Below are 25,390 nucleotides of genomic sequence, written 5' to 3'. Positions count from 1 at the left end.
TGGGGGGCCACACCCAGCAACGCTCAGGGGTTACTCCTGGCTATGCGCTCAGAAGTTGCTCCTGGCTTGGGGGACCATATGGTACACGGGGGGATCGAACCGCGGTCCGTCCAAGGCTAGCGCAGGCAAGGCAGGCACCTTACCTTTAGCGCCACCGCCCGGCCCCAAGAAAGAAATTCTTAAAAAATCTTACCTAATAGAGATAGGAACACATACATTTTATATTGCGGTGGGGGCCTTAAAGCCTGAGCATTTGTCATGGTGACTTGACTTAGGCTTCAGATGATCAGACATGGGCCATTTATCCCTGAACCTAGGATCCCATTTATGGAACCAGCACAATGTTCTGCACTGGCATCAGAAATTAGACTTCTACCAGGGAAGGCCCTAATGCTGCCCTGGCACTAACTTGCTCCAGAATGGGTTCATCTGATATTGCGATGACTTAGAAACAGCAACAACTTGCTTTCAGGACAGAATTCCTTGCATTGCCCCCTAATGGTGAAATGAAACCAGGAGTTGCTCCGTGACACCCTGACTTTGACATAGGATCTGTGCAAAACCAGGATCTCTAACTACAGAACTCTGACTGCAACAACCATGATTGAGAACTTTTACTGGGACCACAAAAACTTTAGGATTAGACAACTTAATATGCCCAGAGCCTCTAGTTGGTCTTATTGCAGGATGCTTCATGGGTAGGGTCTTCCTGTTTACAGGCCAAAGGTTTTTCCTTTCTATTTTCCCCATCTTTTGCTGTGCCCACACCCCCCAATCCCTGCAAAAACAAAGAACAAAAAATACTCTCCCCACACACACCCTTTCCTTTTCTTTATAAAAAAGTTCTTATCTTTTAAATAGGGGCTCCTGCCTTTTTCATAGAACCTTGGGACACATTACTTTGTTTTACCACATATTCCCTCATTTTTCTATAAAACTAAGGAGAAAAGAAAGGTTGGGGCCAGGAGCCAAGTGGTCTTATATACATTAGTGGGGAAAAAATAAGGAGAGAACTAAATATTTAAGCTAAATCCAAAGACAATAGAATCAAGAAACCTAAACTTTAGCAATCTAAACTTGAATGGGTTTGTTATACTGGCAGGCCGGGGGCAAAGGGTAGTGGCATAGGATACACTCTGGGGCCATTGATGGAGGAAGGTTGACACTGGTAGTGGGAATGGTTCTGAGTCACTCACTGTATATCTGAAATTCAACTATGGAGGACTTTGTAGATCACTATGGTTTCAGTAAAATAAAATTAAAAAAAAGGAAAAACAGAAAAGAGAAATTCCTGTTCCAAAACAGTATGTGCATGACAGTCACAAACAACCTCGACCCTTTGCAATTGCTTATGTAATTCAACCACAAACAGACAGGAACCACATTTAGGAAGTCTGGAATTTGATTAAATTCACCCCCATTCTCCCCATTTTTTTTTGATTTTTGGGCCACACCCGTTTGACGCTCAGGGGTTACTCCTGGCTATGTGCTCAGAAATCGCCCCTGGCTTGGGGGGACCTTATGGGACGCCAGGGGATCGAACCGCGGTCCGTTCCTTGGCTAGCGCTTGTAAGGCAGACACCTTACCTCTAGCGCCACCTTCCCGGCCCCTCTCCCCATTTTTTAACAATAAAAATAAAAGTGAAAAAATGGCATGTCACGTGGTTTTATTATGATAGAGCAAAACAATCTCTTTTCATTCTATCTTTTCTAAAATAAAACACCACTATTCTCAACTGCACAAAAATGAAATAAACTGCACACAAAGAATTTTCAAGTTTCCTTGTAGATGACAAGGTCTCTTTCCTTTTTTTTTTTTTTGGTTTTTGGTTTTTGGGTCACACCCAGCAGCGCTCAGGGGTTACTCCTGGCTCTATGTTCAGAAATCACTCCTGGCAGGCTCAGGGGACCATATGGAATGCCAGAATTTGAACCACCGACCTTCTGCATGCAAGGCAAACACCTTACCTCCATGCTATCTCTCTGACCCCCAGGCAGCTGTCTTGTCTTGCCACCAAGATGACAACTCTTTCTTCCTCCTGCAATTTCACTGCAAAGGATGTAGCTAATTTAAATAAAGAATAACAACCCCAGGGGCCAGAGAGATAGCATGGAGGCAAGGCATTTGCCTTGTATGCAGAAGGTCATTGGTTCAAATCCTGGCATCCTATATGGTCCCCTGAGCCTGCCGAGGGCAATTTCTGAGTGTAGAGCTAGGAGAAACCCCTGAGCACTCTAGGGTGTGACCCAAAAACCAAACCAAACCAAAACAAAAAGAATAATAACCCCATCAAAAGGTTAAGGCAAAGGACTGAGTGATAGTACAGCAGGTATGGCGTTTGCCTTGCATGCACCTGACCCGGGTTCAATCCCAGGCATCCCATAATCCCATATGGTCCTCTAAGCCTGCCAGGAGTAATTTCTGAGTGCAGAGCCAGGAGTAGCCCCTGAACACTGCCAGGCATGTCTCCCCCGCAAAAACAAACAAGCAAACAAACAAACAAAAAAAGAAAAGTTAAAGCAAAAAAGTGCAGACTAGAAACTACCCTGCAAACCCCACTTATCTGTCTTTGTTTTTTTTTGGGGGGGGTTTTGGGCCACACTCATTTGATGCTCAGGGGTTACTCCTGGCTCTGTTCATAGAATTACTCCTGGAGGTACTTGGGGGGTCCCCTTGAGTTGCAAGGTACCAAACCTGAGCCAGCTGCATTCAAAGGGAATGCAATTTCCCATGTCACTGAACCTGATTTCTTTTGTTTGGTGTTTGGGAAACACATGGTAGTATTCTGGAACTACTCTTGGCTCTGTGCTCAGGGATCACTCCTAGGGGACCCAGGTAACCCTATTAGATGCCAGAGATTAAACCCAGGCCTGCCACATGCAAGGGAAGTGCCGTGGTCACCCTATAATCTCAGGGGCCATTGAAATCTTTATTGTAGGTAACACATGTCAACCTCTAAGCCATCTTCAGCCTTGGGTGGTTACTATAGTCTTAACCCTCTTAGCCCTCAGAATGCATGTCAACATGTCAACACCCCCCTTAGCCCTCAGAATTCATGTCAACCTCTCTTTCTGGAAGCTTCCAGTGGGTGCTTGGACGGTCACTTCCCAACCTCCATTGCCTGGCAGGATACCTGGGTCCTTCTCACAGATCAGTACCAGCAAGGATGAGAAGGGTGCTAATTCCTCTACCTGAAGCACGAGAGCTGCAGCGCAGATAGATGCACATGCGTCTATACACACGCGCACAGACATGCTAACACAGGCACAAGGCACATGCATGCACATGCCTGTATATTCACACACAGACATGCACCCAAATGCACACAGATGTACCAACATGCACACACAAACATTCGTGCACAGTACATTTGGAAATCACATACTTATAAAACACGTGCAGACGTGCAGACACTCATCTCTTTCACAAGAACACACAGACACACAGGTGACCTGGGTGCAGAGTAAGATCATTTAGTGTGCGCGGGGGCACCTGGCTGCTTGGGGGGGCATGGGTGCACCAGGAGATATTGGGTACAGGGTTACTTAGGGTGTGCACACACAATAAGATCTTTGACACAATATTCACACACGTGCAAACACGTGCGCACTCACACCCACATGCACACACTCCCACGAACACACACATACATATTTATGCACACGCATGCACACCACACCACACAGATAGACACACATGCACATAATAAAAAAGACAGAGACATGCAAACATCTACACAATGACACAAATGTGCACATGCATGTGCAAACATACATGTGCACGCATTCACCCCACATACGCACACCACATCCCTACAGACATATATACTTACACACGTGCATGCACACCCCATACACAGGCACACACACACGCTCACACACGCACACAGGCACACAAGCTCTGGCCTCCTCAGCATCCTGAGCCCACCAGGCCTTCCCCAGACCCTGGAGCCGCAGGCCTCCAACCTGAACACTAGAGGACGCAAAAGGGCCGTGCGGAGGGAGTTAGCCGCGGTTTGGGTTGGTACCAGCTTCAAGCTGGAGCGGGAAGGGGGCGGGGGTGTTGTCCCTGGTTCCGATGGGAGCTGGGATGGGTGCCTGATCCCGGGGCCCTTGTGCCATTGGTTAAAGCCTAGCAGAGCGGCTCAGGGAGCCCAAGCACAGAGTGGCTTCCCAAACCCTGACCTAGACCCAGCACCCATCTGGGCACTGCCTGGGCATTGAGGGGGGGTGCATCTCTGGACATCATCTGTGAACAAGACCAGATGTCCCAAGGGCTCACCCACTGGAGGGACACCAGTTAGAACTGTCCCTGATCCTCAAAGAAATCTCTCTTCTCCCCCTTCCTCTCCCCCTCCCTCTCACTTCCCTCTCCCTGTCTCCCTCTTACTTCTCCCCTTCCATCTCTCCATCTCTTCCCCTCTCCCTTCCTCTCTCTCGCAGCCTTTCCTCCAGCCCTCTCCCTCCTCCTCCCCCCTCTCCTATTCTCTCTCCCTTTCTAGGGACTTCAGGCCCCACAAGCCATGGCACAGTGGGAAGGTGCTGGCCTTGCTTGTAGCTGACCCAGTTCCAATCCTGGCACCTGACAGTAGGTGCCCAGAAGGACCTCTGAGCACAGAGCCAAGACAGAAGGTGAATGTGGCAGGGACGGGATTTCCACGGGGACCATCCCCAACCGGGAACTGCAAGCAGCATCTGTGGGGAACCCACTCAGACTCTCTCACACCAGGATCCAGCTCAGCCGAGGATGGAAAGCCAAGGCCAAGGCCGAGCCAGTGTCACCAGCCAGCGGGTGCTCAGGCCCTGCCAGGACTCTAGGATATGAGCAGGGAGGAGCTTCCTGTCCCCACAGTCTGGAGCCTGGGTGTGATCGCTGAGAGTCAGTCCTTTCGGCCCCACAGCTCAGGCCCATCCAGCTCCACAGGGAATTTGGGGCACAGAGCCTGGAGCTTGTCAGGGGACTTCCCCTGCAGGGGTACCTATGGTGTGCAAGGGGTCTGGGGCATGAGAATAGGGCCAGGGGAAGGATTTGGGGTTAGGGTTAGGTGACCTGAGTGCAGGGTAGGGTTATTTAGTGTGTGCAGGGGCACCTGGGTGCTTGGGGGGCCATGGGTGCACCGGAGACTATCGGGCACAGGGGCACTTAGGGTGTGCAGGGGAACCAGGAACTCGCATGTCCTTGAGACATGAAGAATATTGGGTGCTGGGCCCTTGGGGCATGCGGGGTTGGGGGGGGGCGTGCGGGGTCCTTGGGGCACTTACGGGCTGAGAGAAGCCTCGAACCACCCGGCGCCGCTTGAGGTTGCTCTCGCCGTCCAGATTGGCAGTCTCGATGTGGCACAGGCCACCCGGGTCGCTGGATGCCAGCAGCAGGATGTCGGCGGGGACCACGTCGTTGCACCGCAGGAACACAAAGTCACCCACGCAGATCTCCTTCCAGAACCGGGCCACGTAGCGCCGCTCCTCCCTGTGAGAGACCAGTCAGCCTGGGCTTTGATTTGAATTTGAATGTGGGAATCATGAAATTACTATTTGTTTCCGAGCCACACTACTCGGTGCTTAGGGTTACTCCTGGCTCTGCACTTAGCGATCACTCCTCACCCCTGGTGGGGTTCCGTGGAACCTATTGGATGAGACCTATTACTCCGGCCCCTTGATGTACCAAGTTGCTCTTAACAGCGTTCCAGTCAGTGCTCCAACATCAGCCTCATCACCAGTGTGACCTTCCCTCACCAAGGTTCCTAATTTCCTACCTACCAGTCTTTATTGCAAGGAACTTAGAAAGATGGGGGGGGGGTGGGGGAAAGTGTATGTTCAAGAGAGAACATGGGCTTCTCCAGAGACGAAAAAGTCTCAAGCAAAGAGGCAGTGACCAGTCAATGAGGCGAGGTTCAAGGGGACATAGGCTTGGAGAGCGAGTTCCCTGTCAGGCCTCTTCCCACTTTCAGGACACTAAAATATTTCATGAGCAAAAGCATATTCAGAAGGAGAGGAAGGCAGAGACATAGCCTAGGCCCTGACCCTGCATATAGTCCTGAGCCTGGAATGGCTCCTGAGCACTGCTGGGTGTGCATCCCCCAAGCCCCCTCAAAACTCAAACAAGCAAAACAGCTCAGAGAAATTCGCAAGATTTACACTATCTTTCTATCTTGCTGACTCAGTTTGAACCCAGAACATACAATCTATGAACACTACTAGGGGGTCACTCCCGAGCTCAGAGCAAGGAATAGCCCCTGAGCACAGCCAACTGGGGCCCTCCAAAACAAAATAGATACTGAGTGGAAACCTTGTTGGAGGGTTATTCTAGATCTTCTTTCTCTCATTCAAGACCAGGGTATAACATGGAATCAATATATTATATGAGTCAGTGTTTCCCAACAGGGGATGGGAAAACATCCTCAAGGCAACAGTAATGAGGTAAAATACAGTATTTTTTTCTTTGGAGGGGGGAATTGGGAATTGGGAATCTGTCCTCCACACTATGCAATGTTCTCAGCAATGTTATTTTTTTCCAGAACTACAGTAAGCTCAGGGCTTACTTCTGGCTCTTTACTCATGGATCACCTACATTTTGTTTTTGGGGGGGGGGCATACCTGGCTGTTTTGGGGGCTTATTCCTGGCTCTGCATTCAGGGGTGGAACTTGGGTCTGTTATGTGCAAGACAAGCACCTTACTCAATGGACTAGCTCTCTGGCCCCTCAAGAATCATTCTTTTAAGGTGGTTTTTTTTTTTTTGGTTTTTTTTTTTTTTTTTTTGGTTTTTCGGCCACACTCGTTTGATGCTCAGGGGTTACTCCTGGCTAAGCGCTCAGAAATTGCCCCTGGCTTGGGGGGACCATATGGGATGCTGGGGGATCGAACCGTGGTCCTTCCTTGGCTAGCGCTTGCAAGGCCACCTCACCGGACCCTTTTAAGTTTTTTTTTTAATTGTTTTTAACTTTACTAGAGCTCCATGACTTAAAAATTCTTAGCTGAGTTTTGGACATACAATGTTCCTAGATCAACCCTACCACACATATCAGCTTCCATCCAACCACCACCCAACCTCCCACCTTGAGAGGCACATTGGTTGAGGGTTGTTCTAGATGTTTCTTTCTTTCACTCAAGACCAGTAGACTCAAGTAATCCTAAAAGATGTTGATCTTTGGGGTTATTTGGCCCACACTCGGTAGTGGTCAGGGGTAACTCCTGGCTCTGTGCTCAGTAATTATTCTTGGCAGGTTGATGGAGCCTATGGAATGCTGAGAATCGAACCCGGGTCAGCCATATACAAGGCGAATGCCCTCCTCACTGTGCTATTGCTCCAGCCTCTGACAGGCACATTTTAAAACATGGTCCTTTGGGGGGGGATCTTGCCAATGTCTCCTAAACAGCTGCTGAAATGACTCTGAGGAAAACATTAGTGCTCAAAGGCAGGAGACACACCCTTCTCTTATTATCCTTGTGGCAGTCAAGCTTTATTCATCTACTGAACTGTGCTCCTCTAAGATGCAAAAAGCTCTCAGGGGTCACTCTTGACAGGACCTTGGTAAGTGCTAGGGATAGAACTTGGGTTGGCTGCATGCAAGACCAACATCCTCTCTGCTGAACTTGTTTCCAGTAATTTTACAAGGTGTTGCGGTTTGCTTGGTCATTTCCCCCATGGGCCCACACATTCCCAGATGCTCCCACTCCCCAAACCCTCTGCAGCTGCCATTCAGGCCTCCTGCATGAGGTCAAGGATTGGACGAGACTTTGAAGCAGGGAGGAGGAGGTGATCAGACATACAGGGATTGGGGACTGCATCTCTGTCCTGTCTGGGTACTGAATTCTCCCAAGTACCCACACAAGACTAGAGAGGAGCAGAGTTCTGAGTGGCCGCAGCCACCATTGTGTTCTAGGAGAGACCAGGGCATGCTAGAGGCTGCATTTCTGTGCAGGACCGGCTGGCAAGTGACAGAAGGGGAGACTCAGACTCAGCTTTCAGGATCTGTTTATAGGCTGTCAGCAACCCCATACTCATTGTTCTTCCAGGAAAAATACACTATACAGCATTTTATCACTAGTTGCACTGAGTGGAGCCTCTCTAAAATCCAAGATAACCATATTAGGGGCAACAAGAAGAAAGCAGGGGTGAGAGAGAGAAACAGAGAGAGTTAGAGAGAGAGTGAGAGTGTGAAAGACAGTGGGCAGGCACTTACTTGCCTTACACGTAGTAGATCCTGGTTCCATCTCTGCAATTGCAGAAGGTTCCCAGAGCACAGAGCCAGGAGTAAACTCTGAGCACTACTGAGTGTGATCCAAAATAGAGATAAATTAAAGCAAAAACACTTCAATCAGAGAACAAGCTGTGAGCCAGGGTTTCAAACCTCTGGAACATTCCTTCTTGGCCACAGGATGGGGTGGAGTTCAACTCCTGGTACCACCTCTGTTTGAAGGCTATTCTGGAAATATTTTCCTACAAGGAGATCACGGGCTTAAGAAATTCAAAGGAATTTCTTCAAAGGAGTTGAAAATCCGGTTTCTGCCCAGGGATCATGTTTTCCTGAGCTGCTGGAGCTCACAGTTCAGGGCTCAGAATTACTGGGTTCTACCCAACATATTGGGGGCCACACTAGTTGATGCTCAGGGATTAGTCCTGACTGTACTCAAGGATCATGCCTGGTGGAACTCCACGTACTAAAAATAGGGTTCCAGGGATCAAACCCTGGGTTAAGAAAAACTCTACCCACTCACTGCACTATGGCTGGGTTCTATCCAATATTTTGTTTTTGGAAGACCCCTAGTTCTCACCAGCATAGTACACCCCATCAAACTCCTGTGGGTGAACCTGTCTTAGTGTGAGCTGGTGTATGTACACACAGACTAACCTACAAACATGTTGGAAGCACTTATTTGAAATAGCTCTGATTTGGATGAGTAAAACCAGAAAGTCATGAGCAGCCAATCCTGGCTTCTTTGTGATTAGTCCTGGCTAGAGTGAAACCAAGAATTGACAGGGGTCTTTCCGGGCCGGAGTTGTGGATAAGACAGACTCTGCTGGGCCCCTTGAGCTCGGCAGACATTTTGGGGCTTCCCCCAGCTTGCTTCAACCTGGGAAATTTGATCTTCTCTGGCATTCATCCCCTGATGGCTTGCCGCAGCTGAGGTGAGTCTTTCCAGGCCGGAATTGTGGATAAAGCTGACTGCTGGACCCCTTAAGCTTGGCAAACATTTTGGGGCTTCCCCCAGCTTGCTTCAACCTGGGAACTTTGATCTTCTCTGGCATTCATCCCCTGACGGCTTGCCTCGGTTGAAGTGAGTCTTTCCGGGCTGGAGTTTTGGATAAAGTTGACTACTTCTCTGGCATTCATCCCCTGACGGCTTGCCTCAGCTGAGGTGAGTCTTTCTGGGCTGGATTTGTGGATAAAGCTGACTCTGCTGGCCCCCTTAAGACCACCTAAAAGGGGTCGAAGCAGAGGAGCACTCCATCTAGCCAATGAATACCGCCACAACACGTAGAAAAACCCACAGCATAAGCGTGACAATGGAGAAACTACGCAGACCAACATCAGCCATAGAGAATGAAGATGGGAACTCTGATGACCCAACAATGGCCAACCACCTAAGCAGTCTTTCAGAAATGGAGTTTAGAGAAGAAAAATGAAGGATGCTCACAGAACTCAAAGAAAGTATAGATCAGAACACTAATAAAAGTCAAGAGCATATGAAGATAGAAATCAGAAAACTCCAAACTGAAATATCAGGTCAAATAACAGGTCTGAAAAACTCAGTAGATGAATTGAAGAACATAATGGATGAGCTTTCCAACAGGTTAAAAGCAGCTGAGGATAGAATTAGTGCACTGGAAGATGTGATGCATAACAACTTTACACAGCAGAAGAGATTGGAAAAAAAGCCTTAAATCAAATGATCAGACAATGGAAAAATTACTCAAAGAATATGAGCAGATTAAAATAGAAGTCTTTGATAAGCTCAGCAGAAACAACTTTAGAATTATTGAAGTCCCAGAGACCCAAGAAGAAAATCTCCAGGAAGAATCAACAGCCAAGAACATCATCACAGAAAAACCACCCAGAGCTAAAGAAAACATGTGACCAAATCCTGCATGCCCGAAGAGTACCAGCTAAAAAAGACCTCAGAAGAAACACCCCAAGACACATCCTAGTCACAATGATGGATCCCACAGATAGAGATAGAATACTGCAAGCAGCAAGATCAAAAAGGAAAATTACATTCCAGGGAGCATCCTTGAAATTTACAGCAGACCTGTTACCAGAAACACTCAAGGCCAGAAGGCAGTGGTGGGATATAGTGACAAAACTCAATGAAATAAATGCTTTGCCAAGAATACTGCACCCAGCAAAACTCACTTTCAGGTTTGAAGGAAGTGTACATGGCTTCACAGATAAACAACAGCTCAAAAACTTTACAGACTCAAAACCAGCCTTAAAAGAAAAACTGAAAGATCTATTCTAAAGACAAGACAGAACAAAAACACACCAAACTTCTACACAAAGATGGCAATAAATCCCATGACAATTATTTCTCTCAATGTCAATGGACTAAATGCACCCATTAAGAGGCACAGAGTGGCGAAATGGATCAAAAAACTGAAGCCAACCTTCTGCTGCCTACAAGAAACACACCTGAATAGTCAGAATAAACACAGACTCAAAATCAAAGGCTGGAGGAAAATCATTCAAGCAAACAACACCCTTAAAAAAGCGGGGGTGGCCATACTAATATAAGATGACACAAACTTTATACTCAGAAAAGTTGTAAGGGACAAAGATGGATATTATGTACTAATCAAGGGATATGTACAGCAGGAAGAAATCACTCTCCTAAACATATATGCACTCAATGAGGGACCAGCATAGTATTTAATACAATTGTTGACAAATCTGAAAAAGAATATAATAATAACACAATAATTGTGGGAGACCTCAACACAGGGTTGTCAACACTTGATAGGTCAACCAAATTGAAACCCAACAAAAATATACTAGACCTGAAAAGAGAAATGGAAGAAAGAGGCCTAGTATATATATATATATATATATATATATATATATATATATATATATATATATATATATATATATATATAGGACACTCCATCCTCAGAAACCTGGATACACATTCTTTTTCAACATACACAGGTCATTCTCCAGGATAGACCACATGCTGGCACATAAAGCATACCTTCATAAAATCAAGAAGATAGAAATTTTGCAGGCTACCTTTGCTGACCACAAGGCTCTGAAGTTAGATGTGAACTACAAAGGGACACAGAAGAAAAATTTTAACACCTGGAAATTAAACAGTCTACTACTGAACAACCAGTGGGTTAGAGATGAAATCAAAGAAGAAATAAAAAATTTCCTGGAAACAAACGACAATGAAAACATAAACTATCAGAACCTATGGGATACAGCAAAAGCGGTACTGAGAGGAAAATTTATAGCTTTTCAAGCACACATCAGGAAGGAAGAAGAAGCATACATGAATAGCTTAATGATGCAGCTTATAGAATTAGGAAAAAATCAACAAAAGAAACCAAAAATAGGGAGACAGAAGGAAATAACAAAGCTGAGAGCAGAAATCAATAAAATGGAAACCCAAAAAACAAACCGAAAGATCAACGAAAGCAGAAGTTGGTTCTTTGAAAAAATAAACAAAATTGATAGACCATTGGCAAAACTCACAAAGCAAAAGAGAGAGAGAGAAACTTGATAACACGTATTAGAAATGAAAAGGGGGAGATCACTATAGATACTGCAGAGATTCAAAGGGTATTTAGAGAATACTTTGAGAAACTCTACACCACTAAATATGAGAACCTGGACGAAATGGATAAATTTCTGAACTCATATAACCTTCCACGGTTGAATAAAGAAGATGTAGCATATCTAAACACCCCCATCACTATTGAGGAAATTAAAACCGTAATAAAAAATTTGCCCAAAAACAAAAACCCAGGCCCTGATGGAGTCACGAATGAATTCTTTCAAACCTTTCAAGAGGAACTACTACCAATCCTGGCCAGGCTCTTTTATGATATCGAAAAAACAGGAACACTTCCAAATAGTTTTTATGAAGCCAACATCACCTTAATACCAAAACCAGATAGAGATGCTGCCAAAAAAGAAAATTACAGACCAATATCCCTGATGAACACAGATGCAAAGATCCTCAACAAAATCCTGGTGAACAGGATCCAGTGCCTCATTAAGAAGATCATTCACTTTGATCAATTAGGTTTCATCCCAGGAATGCAAGGCTGGTTTAACATCCGTAAATCTATCAACATAATACACAACATAAACAACAAGAAAAATAAAAATCACATGGTCATATCAATAGACACAGAGAAAGCATTTGATAAGGTTCAACACCCATTCTTGATCAAAACTCTCAGCAAGATAGGAATAAAAGGAACCTTTCTCAATATAGTTAAGGCCATCTACCACAAGCTAGTGGCAAATATTATCCTCAATGGAGAAAAACTAAAAGCCTTCTCTCTAAATTCTGGTATAAGACAAGGCTGTCCTCTATCACCACTCCTATTCAACATAGTACTGGAAGTACTTGCTATAGTGATTAGGCAAGAAAAAGATATCAAGGGAATCCAGATAGGAAAGGAAGAAGTCAAGTTCCCACTGTTTTCAGATGACATGATACTCTACTTAGAAAACCCTAAAGACTCTACCAAAAAGCTTCTAGAAATAATAGATTCATATAGCAAAGTGGCAGGCTACAAAATTAACACACAAAAATCAATGGCCTTTTTATACACTAATAATGATAGGGAAGAAATGGACATTAAGAGAACAATCCCATTTACATTAGTACCACACAAACTCAAATATCTTGGAGTCAACCTGACTAAAGATGTGAATGATCTATACAAAGAAAACCATAAAACACTGCTCCAAGAAATAAGAGAGGACACACGGAAATGGAAACACATACCCTGCTCATGGATTGGCAGGATCAACATCATTAAAATGGCAATACTTCCAAAAGCATTGTACAGATTTAACGTGATTCCTCTAAAGATACCCATGACATTCTTCAAAGAAGTGGCTCAAACACTTCTGAAATTCATTTGGAACAATAAACAGCCTCGAATAGCTAAAGCACTCCTTGGGAAAAGGAATATGGGAGGCATTACTTTCCCCAATTTTAAGCTGTATTACAAAGCAATAGCTGTAAAAACAGCATGGTATTGGAATAAAGACAGACCCTCAGATCAGTGGAATAGGCTTGAGTACTCAGAGAATGTTCCTCAGACATATAACCACCTAGTTTTTGATAAAGGAGCAAGAAATCCTAAATGGAGAAAGGAAAGCCTATTCAACAAGTGGTGTTGGCACAACTGGTTAGCCACTTGCAAAAAAGCGAACTCAGACCCCCAGCTAACACCATGTACAAAGGTAAAATCCAAATGGATTAAAGACCTTGATATCAGATCTGAAACTATAAGGTATATAGAACAATATGTAGGTGAAACACTCCAGGACATTGAGACTAAAGGCATCTTTAAGGAGGAGACAGAACTCTCCAAACCAGTGGAAGCAGAGATAAACAGATGGGACTATATTAAGCTGAGAAGCTTCTGCATCTCAAAGGAGATAGTGCCCAGAATACAAAGGCCACCCACTGAGTGGGAGAAATTATTCACCCAATACTCATCAGATAAAGGACTAATATCCAAAATTTACAAGGTACTGACAGAACTATACAAGAAAAAAACATCTAGCCCCATCAAAAAATGGGAAGAAGAAATGAACAGACACTGAAAAAGAAGAAAGGCAAAAGGCACATGAAAAGATGCTCAACATCACTAATCGTCAGGGAGATGCAAATCAAAACTACTATGAAGTACCACCTCACACCACTGAGATAGGCACACATCACAAAACAGGAAAACAAGCAGTGCTGGCAGGGATGTGGAGAGAAAGGAACTCTTTTTCACTGCTGGTGGGAATGCCGTCTAGTACACCTTTATGGAAAGTGATATGGAGATTCCTTCACAAACTGGAAATTGAGCTTCCATACGATCTAGCTATACCACTCCTAGGAATATACCCGAGAAACACAAAAATACAATACAAAAATCCCTTCCTTACACCTATATTTATTGCAGCGTTATTAACAATAGCCAGACTCTGGAAACAATCAAGATGCCCTTCAACAGATGAATGGCTAAAGAAACTGTGGTACATATACACAATGGAATACTATGCAGCCGTCAGGAGAGATGAAGTCATGAAATTTTCCTATACATGGATGTACATGGAATCTATTATGCTGAGTGAAGTAAGTCAGAGGGAGAGAGAAAGACGCAGAATGGTTTCACTCATTTATGGATTTTAAGAAAAATGAAAGACACTTTTAACAGTATCTCAGAGATAAGAGAGATGAGGGCTGGTAGGTGCAGCTCATGACATGAAGCTTATCACATAGAGTGATGAGTGCAATTGGAGAGATGACTACACTGAAAACTATCCTAACAATGTGAATGAAAGAGGGAAGTAGAAAGCCTGTCTCAAGTACAGGTGTGGGGGGGGGGGTGGAGGGAGATCTGGGAAACTGGTGGTGGGAATGTTGCACTGGTGAAGGGGGGTGTTCTTTACATGACTGTAATCATACAACTATTATCATATTTGCAATCATGGTGTTTAAATAAAGATAATTGTAAAAAAAAGAATTGACAGGGCCAGAGAGATAGCGCAGTGGTAGGGTGTTTGCCTTGCACGCTGTGGACCCAGGACAGACCTGGGTTCTATTCCCGGCACCCCATAGGGTCCCCCGAGCCAGGAGTGATTTCTGAGCACAGAACCAGAGCCCCTGAGCACTGCTGGGTTTGGCCCCCCAAAACAAAAAACGAACAGACAGAAACAAAAAGAGTTGCTGCCTCCTTCTGGGCCATGGATAATGGCGGAGCATCTGACGACTGGGTTAATGGAGTTCTGGGTTAATGGCAGTCACGTGGGAGACAGGACTTCTGGGATGTTCGTTCCCCTGATGCTGTCTGCTAAGCCCCTATGAGAAGTCAGCCCAAATACAGCATGCCAAGCGTCTGCTACAGCTAAAGCACCTCCTGGATAAGAGAGGAATGTTCTCATGAAAATTGTGTTTCTGTTACTAAGCCACAAACCCTGGCCAGAAATATTTGGATCTTTCTTGTCTTTGGAATGAGGATTTGCTCTTTCCCTCCAAGGTGGAAGGAGGTTCGAGTGCCAAGTATCTTGAAAGTGCCACAAAACACATTTAAAAAAGATTGCATGTAAAACACTTCCTTCCTGGGCCAGAATACAATTTAAAGGCAAGGGAGACACCTCTTCTTGGAGCATTAACCTGGAGCACTAACTTGGAACACTAATCTGGAGCACTAATCTGGTGCTCTGACCTAGTGCTCTAACCTGTTCTCTAACCCCATTCTCTAACCTGGTGCTCTCACCTGCACACAACCTCACTAACCCATATTTGCCAGAGTGGAGGACACTGTGGACTGATGGGGAAGTGGAGGGGGTGGTCCTCCAGAGTTACTGGGGACCCTTTCTCCTTGTGCACATAAAGATAGTAAGTTTTAGGGTAACAGCACAGCATGGGGTGTTTCTCTGAAAAGATTCCATTAAGCTTGGGGACATCTGAACCAGCCTCAGGTCTCTGAGTCAAACCCCAGAATGAAAGCTGCCTATAGAAGGACTGTCCCAGATTTAAGGGACCCACAAAAGGACCAAGAGAGAAATCAGGGCTGAATGTGGGGAGCTCCAATGTGGTAGGTCATGGCGAGAATCTGGAATCTTGGGGAGGCCTTGCTGGCCTTGGGGAGAAGAAACCCTTCTTGGAGTTTATTTTCCAAATAGAGGCTGTCAAGAGCGTGTGTGTAAGGGGCAGAGACAAGCAGAGAACTTCTCACCACTCATTAAAATATCCCCACCTACCCCCCTCCAAAAAAAAAGGAGCGTGGAGAGCATGGGGGTCCACTCACTGCACAGCCAGCCCCAGTTTGAACCTCCATAAGCACCAGTGGACCAGATGTGAATGGTGACCAGTGAGGTCCTGAGCAGGCCGCTGGCCCTGCATACCTGAGCCCAGAATCCACATTCTGGGGTCCCTGTAAGTGTCCCCATGGAGGTGCAGGCCGTGTACTGCCAGGAGGCCTCCCAAAGCACAGAGCCAGAAGTATCCCCCAAACTCTGTATGTTTAAAAACCTGAAAAGCTCTGGGACTGGAGCGAAAGCACAGCCGGGAGGGGCATTTGCCTTGCAAATGGCCAACCTGGTTTTTGATCCTCAGCACTCTATAGGGTTCCCTGATCCCTGCAAGGAGGAAGCCCTGAGCATTTCAGGGTGTGGCCTCCAAACCTAATCACCAAATAACTTGCAAGTTCTAAATATGCTATGATTAGAAGGAAATTTCTTTCCCATTCATCCATCCTGGGGCAGAGGAGACAATACAGTGGGGTGAGGTGCTTGCCGTGGGAGCTGGCCTTTGGCACCCCATGTGATCCTTCAAATCTCATCAGGAATGATCCTTAAGCAGAGTCAGGAGTGAACCCTGAGCGGGGAAACATGGTGACTACATGCCCTGTGCATGGAAGGAAGGGGGCTGCGTGAGGGGGTGATGCCAAGCCAGCCTGTGGGAGCATCTGTGTGGTAGAGTCAAATGTGGAGAGAGAGAGAGAGAGAGAGAGAGAGAGAGAGAGAGAGAGAGAGAGAGAGAGAGAGAGAGAGAGAGAGAGAGAGAGAGAGAGAGAGAATACCCCTGGGATTTCATTCTCTGCCCCTGCACTGGCCTTGCCTTTATAACAGACACATCTTCTTGCCCTTGACTCAGCAGGCCAAGGTCAGTCCCACTGCAGGCTTTGTCTCTGGGGCCTGCAGAGATCCTGGCACAGTGCCCAGCTCCTGGATGTTAAATGAGGAACAACAGGACAGAGTCAATGGAACTCAAGAACTCAGACGAACTCAGCGACGCCTGTCCTCTCCCGGACAGGAGGACAGCGTGTGAGAAGAGCAAGATCCCCAAGTCCCGTATCTGGGCGCCTGAAAGAGCCTCATGGGAGAAGGCGCTTGCCTTGCATCAGCCGACCCAGCTCGAGCCTCCAAACACTGGAGTGCAGCCCTCTGACTCCAAATCAAAGACAATTAGGATCAATTTAAGTTTAAAAAACAACAACAACAACACATATTTTTATGTCTACCTCTGCCTCCCTCCTGCTCCCTTCTGATATTTTGGCACCAATCCTGCCTGTTCATTCCTTGGGGGGACCATGGAGGGGGTGGGAAGTGGTCTTAGGATGGGGGTCCTGGGGAGGCGTCCGTAAGTGTTGACTCTGGAACAAGCTTTCCTGGGGGAGGTTGACGGAGCCAGGAGGAAGGGTAGTGCCAACGGAAGAGGATGGGAGAGGCCAGAGCAGGCCAGAGGCAGATCTGTGAGGAGAGGCATTCCAGCCATGGGGGTGGGGGGGCACTCGTGGGATTCCTCAGTGGCTTGAACTCTGAGTGCCCCCAGTGGCCATACGTGGAACTGCAGGACGCCAGTTGGGAGGGTCTAGCCCCAAATGGGCAGGGGAGGTTAGACACAGAACCAGGCTCTGTAACTCCAAGGGGGTGGGTAGAAAAGCTGACATTAGGAGCCAGAGCTGCAGCACTCTGGGCACTTGCACATGGCAGACCCGGGTACAACCCCCTATTGTCCCTCAAGCTGTGATCGCAGAGCCAGGATAAGTTCTGAGCACCAGTGCGTGTGCCTCCTCCCCTCAAAAGATGAGGCTTTAATTAGGGAAGACCCCCCCCCCCCCAATCTATGACCATGTTATGGAAGGCTCCAGTCTTCTCAGGACAATGTGTTTTCCTTTCAAGTTCTAGAGGGAAAAGAATCAAATGGAGTATCAGCCTTGAGTAAAAAAAAAAAAAATTCCTGTCCCTTTATCAAGAATTTGCATACATTTACTTTATACAAGAATGTTTTTCGGTGGGTTTGTTTCTTTGGGGGCACATCTGCCAGTGCTCTGGGTTGACTCCTGGCTCTGTGCTCAGGGGCCACTCCTGGTGGTGCTTAGGGAACCCCAGGGGTTCCTGAGGATTGAGCTCGGGTCAGCCACATGCAGGCCTTAACTGCTGTGCTCTCACTCCAGCCGATGTTGTGTTTTTCATGAAAATAACATTACATAGTCTAACTCACAGGCCGAAATCACCACCTGTGAGGCCAGAGAGATGCTGCCAAAGGCCACAGACGTGGGAAGTCAGAAGCTATACTAGTGTAAAGTGGCCACTGAGTTACTAGTCTGGCCAGCACAAAGCGATGTTGTGAGCAGTGCTGGGGAAGTCGCTCCCTCAAAGTGCCAGGTCAAACCATGGCATCAGTGCATTCAGCTCATCACTAGAGTCTAGAGATGCACTCCGAGCCAGGAGTAGCCCCCCAGAACTGCTGGGTATGCCTCCCTCAAACCTGAACTGCTGGGTATGCCTCCCTCAAACCCGAAAATACTCAGTGGCTAGAGAGACAGAGGAGAGGTCGAGAGGAAATGTGGACCTGTCTTTCACGACTTGACCTGTAGTGAAACCACATGGCTGTGAAAGTTAAAAATGCATGGGGAGGGCCCGGAGAGATAGCACAGCGGTGTTTGCCTTGCAAGCAGCCCGGTCCAGGACCAAAGGTGGTTGGTTCGAATCCCGGTGTCCCATATGGTCCCCCGTGCCTGCCAGGAGCAATTTCTGAGCAGACAGCCAGGAGTAACCCCTGAGCACCTCCGGGTGTGACCCAAAAACCAAAAAAAAAAAAAAATGCATGAGGAAAGCAGCCAATGCAAACAGTAAGGACAAGGCTCCCCCTCACACCTGTGACATGACCCACAGGACATGGCTGGAAGGATGTACTGGGACAGGCTGGGTGGGCTGGGGCTGAGCACTCCAGAGGTGCCCAGACTGCAGGGGTTCCTGGGATCAGGGGGAATGGAACAGCTGCAGCTGAGGCACCATCCAGCACATCTGCAGGTCCAGAAGGGTGCAACCATTAGCCGAGACAAGGGGATGAGGTTGCCCTGGGATCAGAGGGCACCGGCAGTCCTGGACTCCACTGTGTGCTTGGAGCTGCAGAAATCATGAACCCCCACACCTGAGTCCAATTCTTTACAATGCAGCCTCAGGCCACCCCAAAATGGGGCACAGGGAAGGGAGTCCTAGGGGGTCCAAGGGGCTAAAACCAGAGTCGGGAGGAATCAGGGTCAGGATGGTACGGGGCACCAGGAGGTGGAGATAAAGGATGGAGAGGGGCAGAAAGATGGGGGCCCCAGAGCAACACAATACTGCCTCATGGGTCTCCTGCCAACAGATGGGCTCTCAGAGCACTGAGAAAGATCTAGAAACAGTATGTGTGTGCTCATGTGTATTGTGTGCAAATATGTGTATGTGTGAATGATGTGAATGCCTATATGTGTTATCTGTATGTATAAATGTGCATGTATGTGTGTACATAAGCAGACACCCTGTGCATGTGAATTGTGTGTGTTTGTAGTGTATAGTATGTGCATATGTGTGTTGTGTGTGTTTCTGCATGTGTGGTGTGTGTATGCATGTGTGCTGTCTCCTTTTCGAGCTCAGCCAATGCAGCGAGGGAAAGGACTTGAGAAGGCTCTCGTGAGATCGAGGATGGAAAGACAAAGGGACCCGAGACACCCTACCATGGTTCCAACACACAGGGGTCTGATTAGCCCCACTCAGCACTGTGCATGAAGGGTCACGCTCTTATGACAGCTGGGGACACTGAGGCATGAAGCTGCCCTGGAACTTCTTGGTTCAGTATAGGTTTCTGGGAAGAGATGGAGCATGTGAAAGAGCAAAGACTCCAGCTGCCTGCACTGTGGGTCTATGGGCACCTCCGTTCTGCACACAGGAGGCTGTGGGGTGGGTCTCTCACAAAGACACACATTACACAAGCACACATACATACATACATGCAAACACAGAACTGGGGCTGGAGAGTAGGCTTTGAAGCAGACTCCTGCCTTCCTTCCCTGACACTTCATGGTCCCCCCAAGCACCAAAGCGAGTGAACTCTGAAACAAGAATGCATACCCCTCCTCCTCCTCCTCTACCAGGTGAGGCCCCCAAAATCAAAAATCAGAAACTCAAAAGAACAGAGATAACCACAGAGAGCTGCTCAGCATGTGGGTACTACAGACTCTAGGGCAAAAGAAACCTGAGCTGCACTTGCTTCTCTTTGCCAGGACTCTCTGTCTCCGATAGTTCCTTGGGGGTTACCAGGGCTCTCACCCTTGAAATCCCAGGCCAGAGCATATGGAACAGGCTCAGGTCTAGCTGTGTGAAGCCCAGACCTCGGCAATGGGGTGCTGTGCTAAGGACCCAGTACAAGGTCATGCTCATTTCTACTCTGGTGTGTGTACTGTGGTACGAATGACAATCACTCTGAGGAACACTGCTGTAAAAATAAATACATTTTTCTTTTGGTTCAAAGTGAGGGAAAATAACATGGACGCCCAGGCATGTTCACACGCCCTTCCAGAACATCCGCATTTGTTTCCAAGCTGTGGAGAATGCTTAGTGGGTGGTATCAAAGCCTTTCACTTATCTCCCAATGACCTGCTCCCAACACAGGGGAAATATACTCATTTTATCATACTTTATTGTTTATTTTTGGGCCACGCTGGCTTTACTTCTGGCTTTGTGCTCAGAAATAACTCCTGGCAGGCTTGGGGGACCCTGTAGATGCCGGGGATTGAACCTGGGTCGGTGTGTGCAAGGCCAATGCCTTCCCTGCTGTGCTCCAGTTCCTGCCTGTAAATCAAGTTTCTGTTGTTGCTGTTCCTGGATTTGCCTTTATTTTTCTCTGAACACAGAGAACCATGCTAGTCTCAAATTGGGGATAGTTAGATTTCCTTGTTGGGAGGAAAACCCAATTTGTGTGAGTTAGAGTTTTCATAAGATTCTAATCTAGTTCTTTCCCACAAGTGAGCCCCAAATTCTTCTTTAAAAATAGAAAGTACAGGATTCATCCTCAATAAGAAACTGGGTCAAAATGTTTTTTTTTGGGGGGGGCCACACCCGGTGACGCTCAGGGGTTACTCCTGGCTATGAGCTCAGAAGTCGCTCCTGGCTTGGGGGACCATATGGGACGCCGGGGGATCGAACCACGGTCCGTCCTAGGCTAGCACAGGCAAGGCAGGCACCTTACCTCTAGCGCCACCGCCCGGCCCCCAAAATGTATTTTTTAATTCATTTATTCATTAGGTTTGGTATCATACTTGGCTGTGTAAGGGACACTCTGGGGTGCTGGGGCTGGAACATGGTGGGTGAGACAAGTGCTGTTTCTAGAGCCCAATGGTTTGTTTTTTGTTTTTTGTTTTGATAAGTAGCAAGCATTATAGAGAGATGGGTGGGGTAATGAGGGTGGGGATGGAGACTTAAGAGGTGGGAGCTCTGAGGTCCTCAGGAGTGTCCTCAGGCCCCCGATTCAGGATGCACCTGACTCCACAACTCTCTGGGATGAGCCAGTTTTCGGCACCCCATTTTCAAGCTCACCCAGGAGAACCCCATGACTTGGACTAGTACATCTTGTAGCTCTTAAAGAACTTGAACCAACTCCATATCTTACTTATGCACTCCTGGTTCTATAGTTTGAACCAGATGGACATGGTGATTCGGCCAAAATGGACCCCAGTCACAGCAGCCTGGGGATTTCCTGAGGGTACCTGCAGGCCTTCTTAGAACCTGAGATTGGGGCCATCAGGATGGTGGATAGGCATGTCTACTATGAGGACAGAATGCAATGGATTCGATGGTTGACTTCACTGGCTACACTTTTATGTAATGGCTGTGCTATATCAGATGGCTGGGCCAGGACTACTTCCCCGGGCAGATGGGCACAGACTATCCTGTCTCTTTGTCTACAGAAAGGACAGGCATTGCCTCAAGTCTCTTTAAGCACAAGCACCCAAATAGAGGCAATAGGTGGGCTGTTGGGGGACTACCCAGGTGTGGGCTGAACATGGGATATTATTCCTGAACTTTCCTGCTGGTCCCTGGTCAGTGCATGCCTGGGAGGAGGCTCAGGCAAAAGCCAAGCTCCAAAGCAAAATAAGCATGGAGCTCAGGGAAGGTTCTGGACATACAGCATAGGGGGCTGGTGCCCGACTAGGTTCAGGCCCTTTCAAGCACTGCCAGGAGTGATTGCTGAGCACAGATGCAGAAGTAAGCCCTGAACACAGCTCTGTGTGCCCTAGCCCAAACCAAACCAAACAAAAGAACTCATAGGTGGGCACATGACTCAGGTGTCTGTGACTCCAACCTTAGTTATAAAGATCTCAGGGCTCACAGACCAACAAGGCAAATCCTCTCTTAAGTCAGGGAGAAACTCCACTACATTGGAGCTGACTCAGGGAATCCTGATTTCTAGAGCCTTTTTGGGATGGGGGTGGGCTGAGTCCCTGCCCTGCTGGAAGGCCTAGTGCTCCACTCACATCTGAGGCACCAAAGTGCCAAATCCTCCCAGTTCCATGGCACCTGGAGCACACGGCTACATCTCAACCACATAACACAGTACCAACATCTCAGTAGGAGCTCAGAAGATTAGAAGGGAATGTCACATAGAAGCCCACGAAGCTTAATGTGCAAAACCAGTAACAGAAACAGAAGGTTCAAACAGCACCAAACAGCTCAGAAACTCCTCAGACAATGACTTTAGTAACACCATCAGAAAATAGAGGCTGTAATAAGCAACATAAAATACATAATATTGTGCCTGTTACAGGTGGTGGAACTGGGAACACTGCTGGAGAGAAGGTCACTCTGATGTTGGAACACTGAATGCCAGAAACAACTGTATTATGAAAGAAATTGTAAAGCATGCCATTTCAATAGTTTCAAATACTAAAAAAATGAGAGAGAAAAATCTCTTAAGTCAAAGGGCAGTAACAACAATTCAATGGGCATTAGGGCAGATGGAGAAGTGAGCACAGGAGAAAAGCTGCTTCTCTTCTGGCCCTCTGGAAGCAAGGTCAGGCTCTAGCTTTTTCTGAGGATCTGGACAGCACTCAGGACAGGCCTTAAAGAATATTTCGATGAGCACAAAAATGTTGGCAGCTTGGAAGTGAAAATCCACAGTGCTGGATCTCTGCTAATCATCATCATCATCATCATCATCATCATCATAAAAATGCATGAGGGGAAGCAAGACAGTGGGAAACGATGCTGATAAGGACTAGAAAGAACACACGGTCACTTAGACAGGCTCAGAAGGTATGGTGGGAGGGAGGTGAGCATCGTGGGTGACACTGGTGAGTGTTCAAGGAGCCTGCGGAAAGCTGAATCATGGGGATGCTTTATTCACTCTTTTATTAGTTTTGGTTTGGGGGCCACTCTTGGAAGTGCTCAGGACTTACTCCTGGCTCAGTGCTCAAGGAGCACTACTGGCAGGGCTGAAAGAATCTATGAGCAGCTAGGAATGAAGCCCAGATAAGAGATGTGTTGTCATAGGTAAAACACTCCATGACATTGAGACTAAAGGCATCTTCAAGGAGGAAACTGCACTCTCCAAACAAGTGAAAGCATAGATTAACAGATGGAAACATATTAAGCTGAGAAGCTTCTGCACCTCGAAGGAAATAGTGCCCAGGACACAAGAGCCACCCACTGAGTGGGAGAAACTATTCACCCATACCTATCAGATAAGGGGCTAATCTCCAAAATATACAAGGCATTGACAGAACTTTACAAGGAAAAAACATCTAATCCCATCAAAAAATTGGGAGAAGAAATGGACAGAAACTTTGATAAAGAAGAAATACAAATGGCCAAAAGGCACGTGTAAAAATGCTCCACATCACTAATCATCCGGGAGATGCAAATCAAAACAACTATGAGGTACCATCTCACACCACAGAGATTGGCACACATCATAAAGAATGAGAACAAACAGTGTTGGTGGGGATGCGGAGAGAAAGGAATTCTTATCCACTGCTGGTGGGAATGCTGTCTAGTTCAACCTTTCTGGAAAGCAATATGGAGATACCTCCAAAAACTGGAAATTGAGCTCCCATAAATCCAGCTATATCGCTTCTAGGAATATACCTTAGGAACACAAAAATACAATACAAAAATCCCTTCCTTACTGTCACTACCCACAAAGGGAAACACACACCAGATGTGGCTTTTGGCTTTCCTGGTGCAGTGCCTAATTTTCCTCCCAAGAATTATCTGCCAGAAGGCCCGTTTAGAGAAGTCAATCATTGACCCTTTGCGTGGATTACTGGCTATAATTCTGACACGGCTGTGACGTTACATTTTCTCTTTTTCTTTTTTTTGATTTTTGTCTCCTTTTCTACTACAGAAATTCGGCCTTAGCTTTTCTACACTCACAAAGAAATTTTGGTACCAAAAAAGCCGGCCAAAAGCTCCCCTGCTGGCTAGTTTATTTGTGACTCTTATTTCAAGTATAACCTGGTGCCAGCAGCTTGTTTTTCTGAGTCTAGCTATATAGTAGTAAACAATTATTTCCATCCCCCCAAAAATCTATTTTCCGGCAACTACATAAACATCATAAACATCTCTCACAAAACCTGTCTCTCTCCTCCTGGTTTCTTGAAAAGCCTGTTTTCTGCTTACCCAAAAACACCTCTACTTCACTTTTTCGCCCAGCCCTCTAGCAGGGCTCTTTCTCACATACATCAGGTAGTTATTTGATGTGTTGCCCCATCTGGCTATCCTCTGCCCTTTGTTTTCCCTGAAGACACCTTGCATACCAGAGTTTGTGCTTAAAATGTCATCAACTGAACAGTAAAATTTGCCTTCCATCTCTTAGATGTGAGTCCCCATACAATGCATTTTGTGTGGTCTCATTTATTTCATATTTCATATTCATCCGCTTTGTGCTCCCACTTTCTCCCCATAAAGGTTCTTGGACCTTACGAAGGCTTTGCTTAGGGACGCAGCACGTCCGCAGCACCTTACACCTATATTCATTGCAGCACTGTTTACCATAGCAAGACTCTGGAAACAACCAAGATGCCCTTCAACAGATGAATGGCTAAAGAAACTGTGGTACATATACACAATGGAATATTATGCAGCCGTCAGGAGAGATGAAGTCATGAAATTTTCCTATACATGGATGTACATGAAATCTATTATGCTGAGTGAAATAAGTCAGAGAAAGCGAAAGACGCAGAATGGTCTCACTCATCTATGGGGTTTAAGAAAAATGAAAGACATTCTTGCAGTAATTTTCAGAGACAATTGAGAGATGATGCAGAGAAGTTACAGTCCACTTCATGAACCTCACCACAAAGAGTGATGAGTTTAGTTAGAGAAATAAGTATATTGTGAACAATCCTAACAATGAGAATGTATGAGAAAAATAGAAAGCCTGTCTAGA

The 25,390-nt window shown here is 46.5% G+C and overlaps 1 protein-coding gene across 1 annotated transcript in view; it reads right to left on the bottom strand.

Moving 5' to 3' along the window:
• ATP10A (ATPase phospholipid transporting 10A (putative)) overlaps positions 1 to 25,390 on the bottom strand; it is an 88,245-nt gene that overhangs the window by 43,640 nt on the left and 19,215 nt on the right. The window contains exon 2 of the mRNA XM_049783911.1: positions 5,263 to 5,467. Coding sequence (XP_049639868.1) covers positions 5,263 to 5,467 — 205 coding nt within the window. The remainder of the gene's footprint in view (positions 1 to 5,262; positions 5,468 to 25,390) is intronic.

This window comes from Suncus etruscus, chromosome 11, assembly GCF_024139225.1.
Source record: "Suncus etruscus isolate mSunEtr1 chromosome 11, mSunEtr1.pri.cur, whole genome shotgun sequence".
Taxonomy (NCBI): domain Eukaryota; kingdom Metazoa; phylum Chordata; class Mammalia; order Eulipotyphla; family Soricidae; genus Suncus; species Suncus etruscus.
Note: the sequence above shows the minus strand (reverse complement) of the source record. Positions and strands in the feature narration are given on the sequence as shown.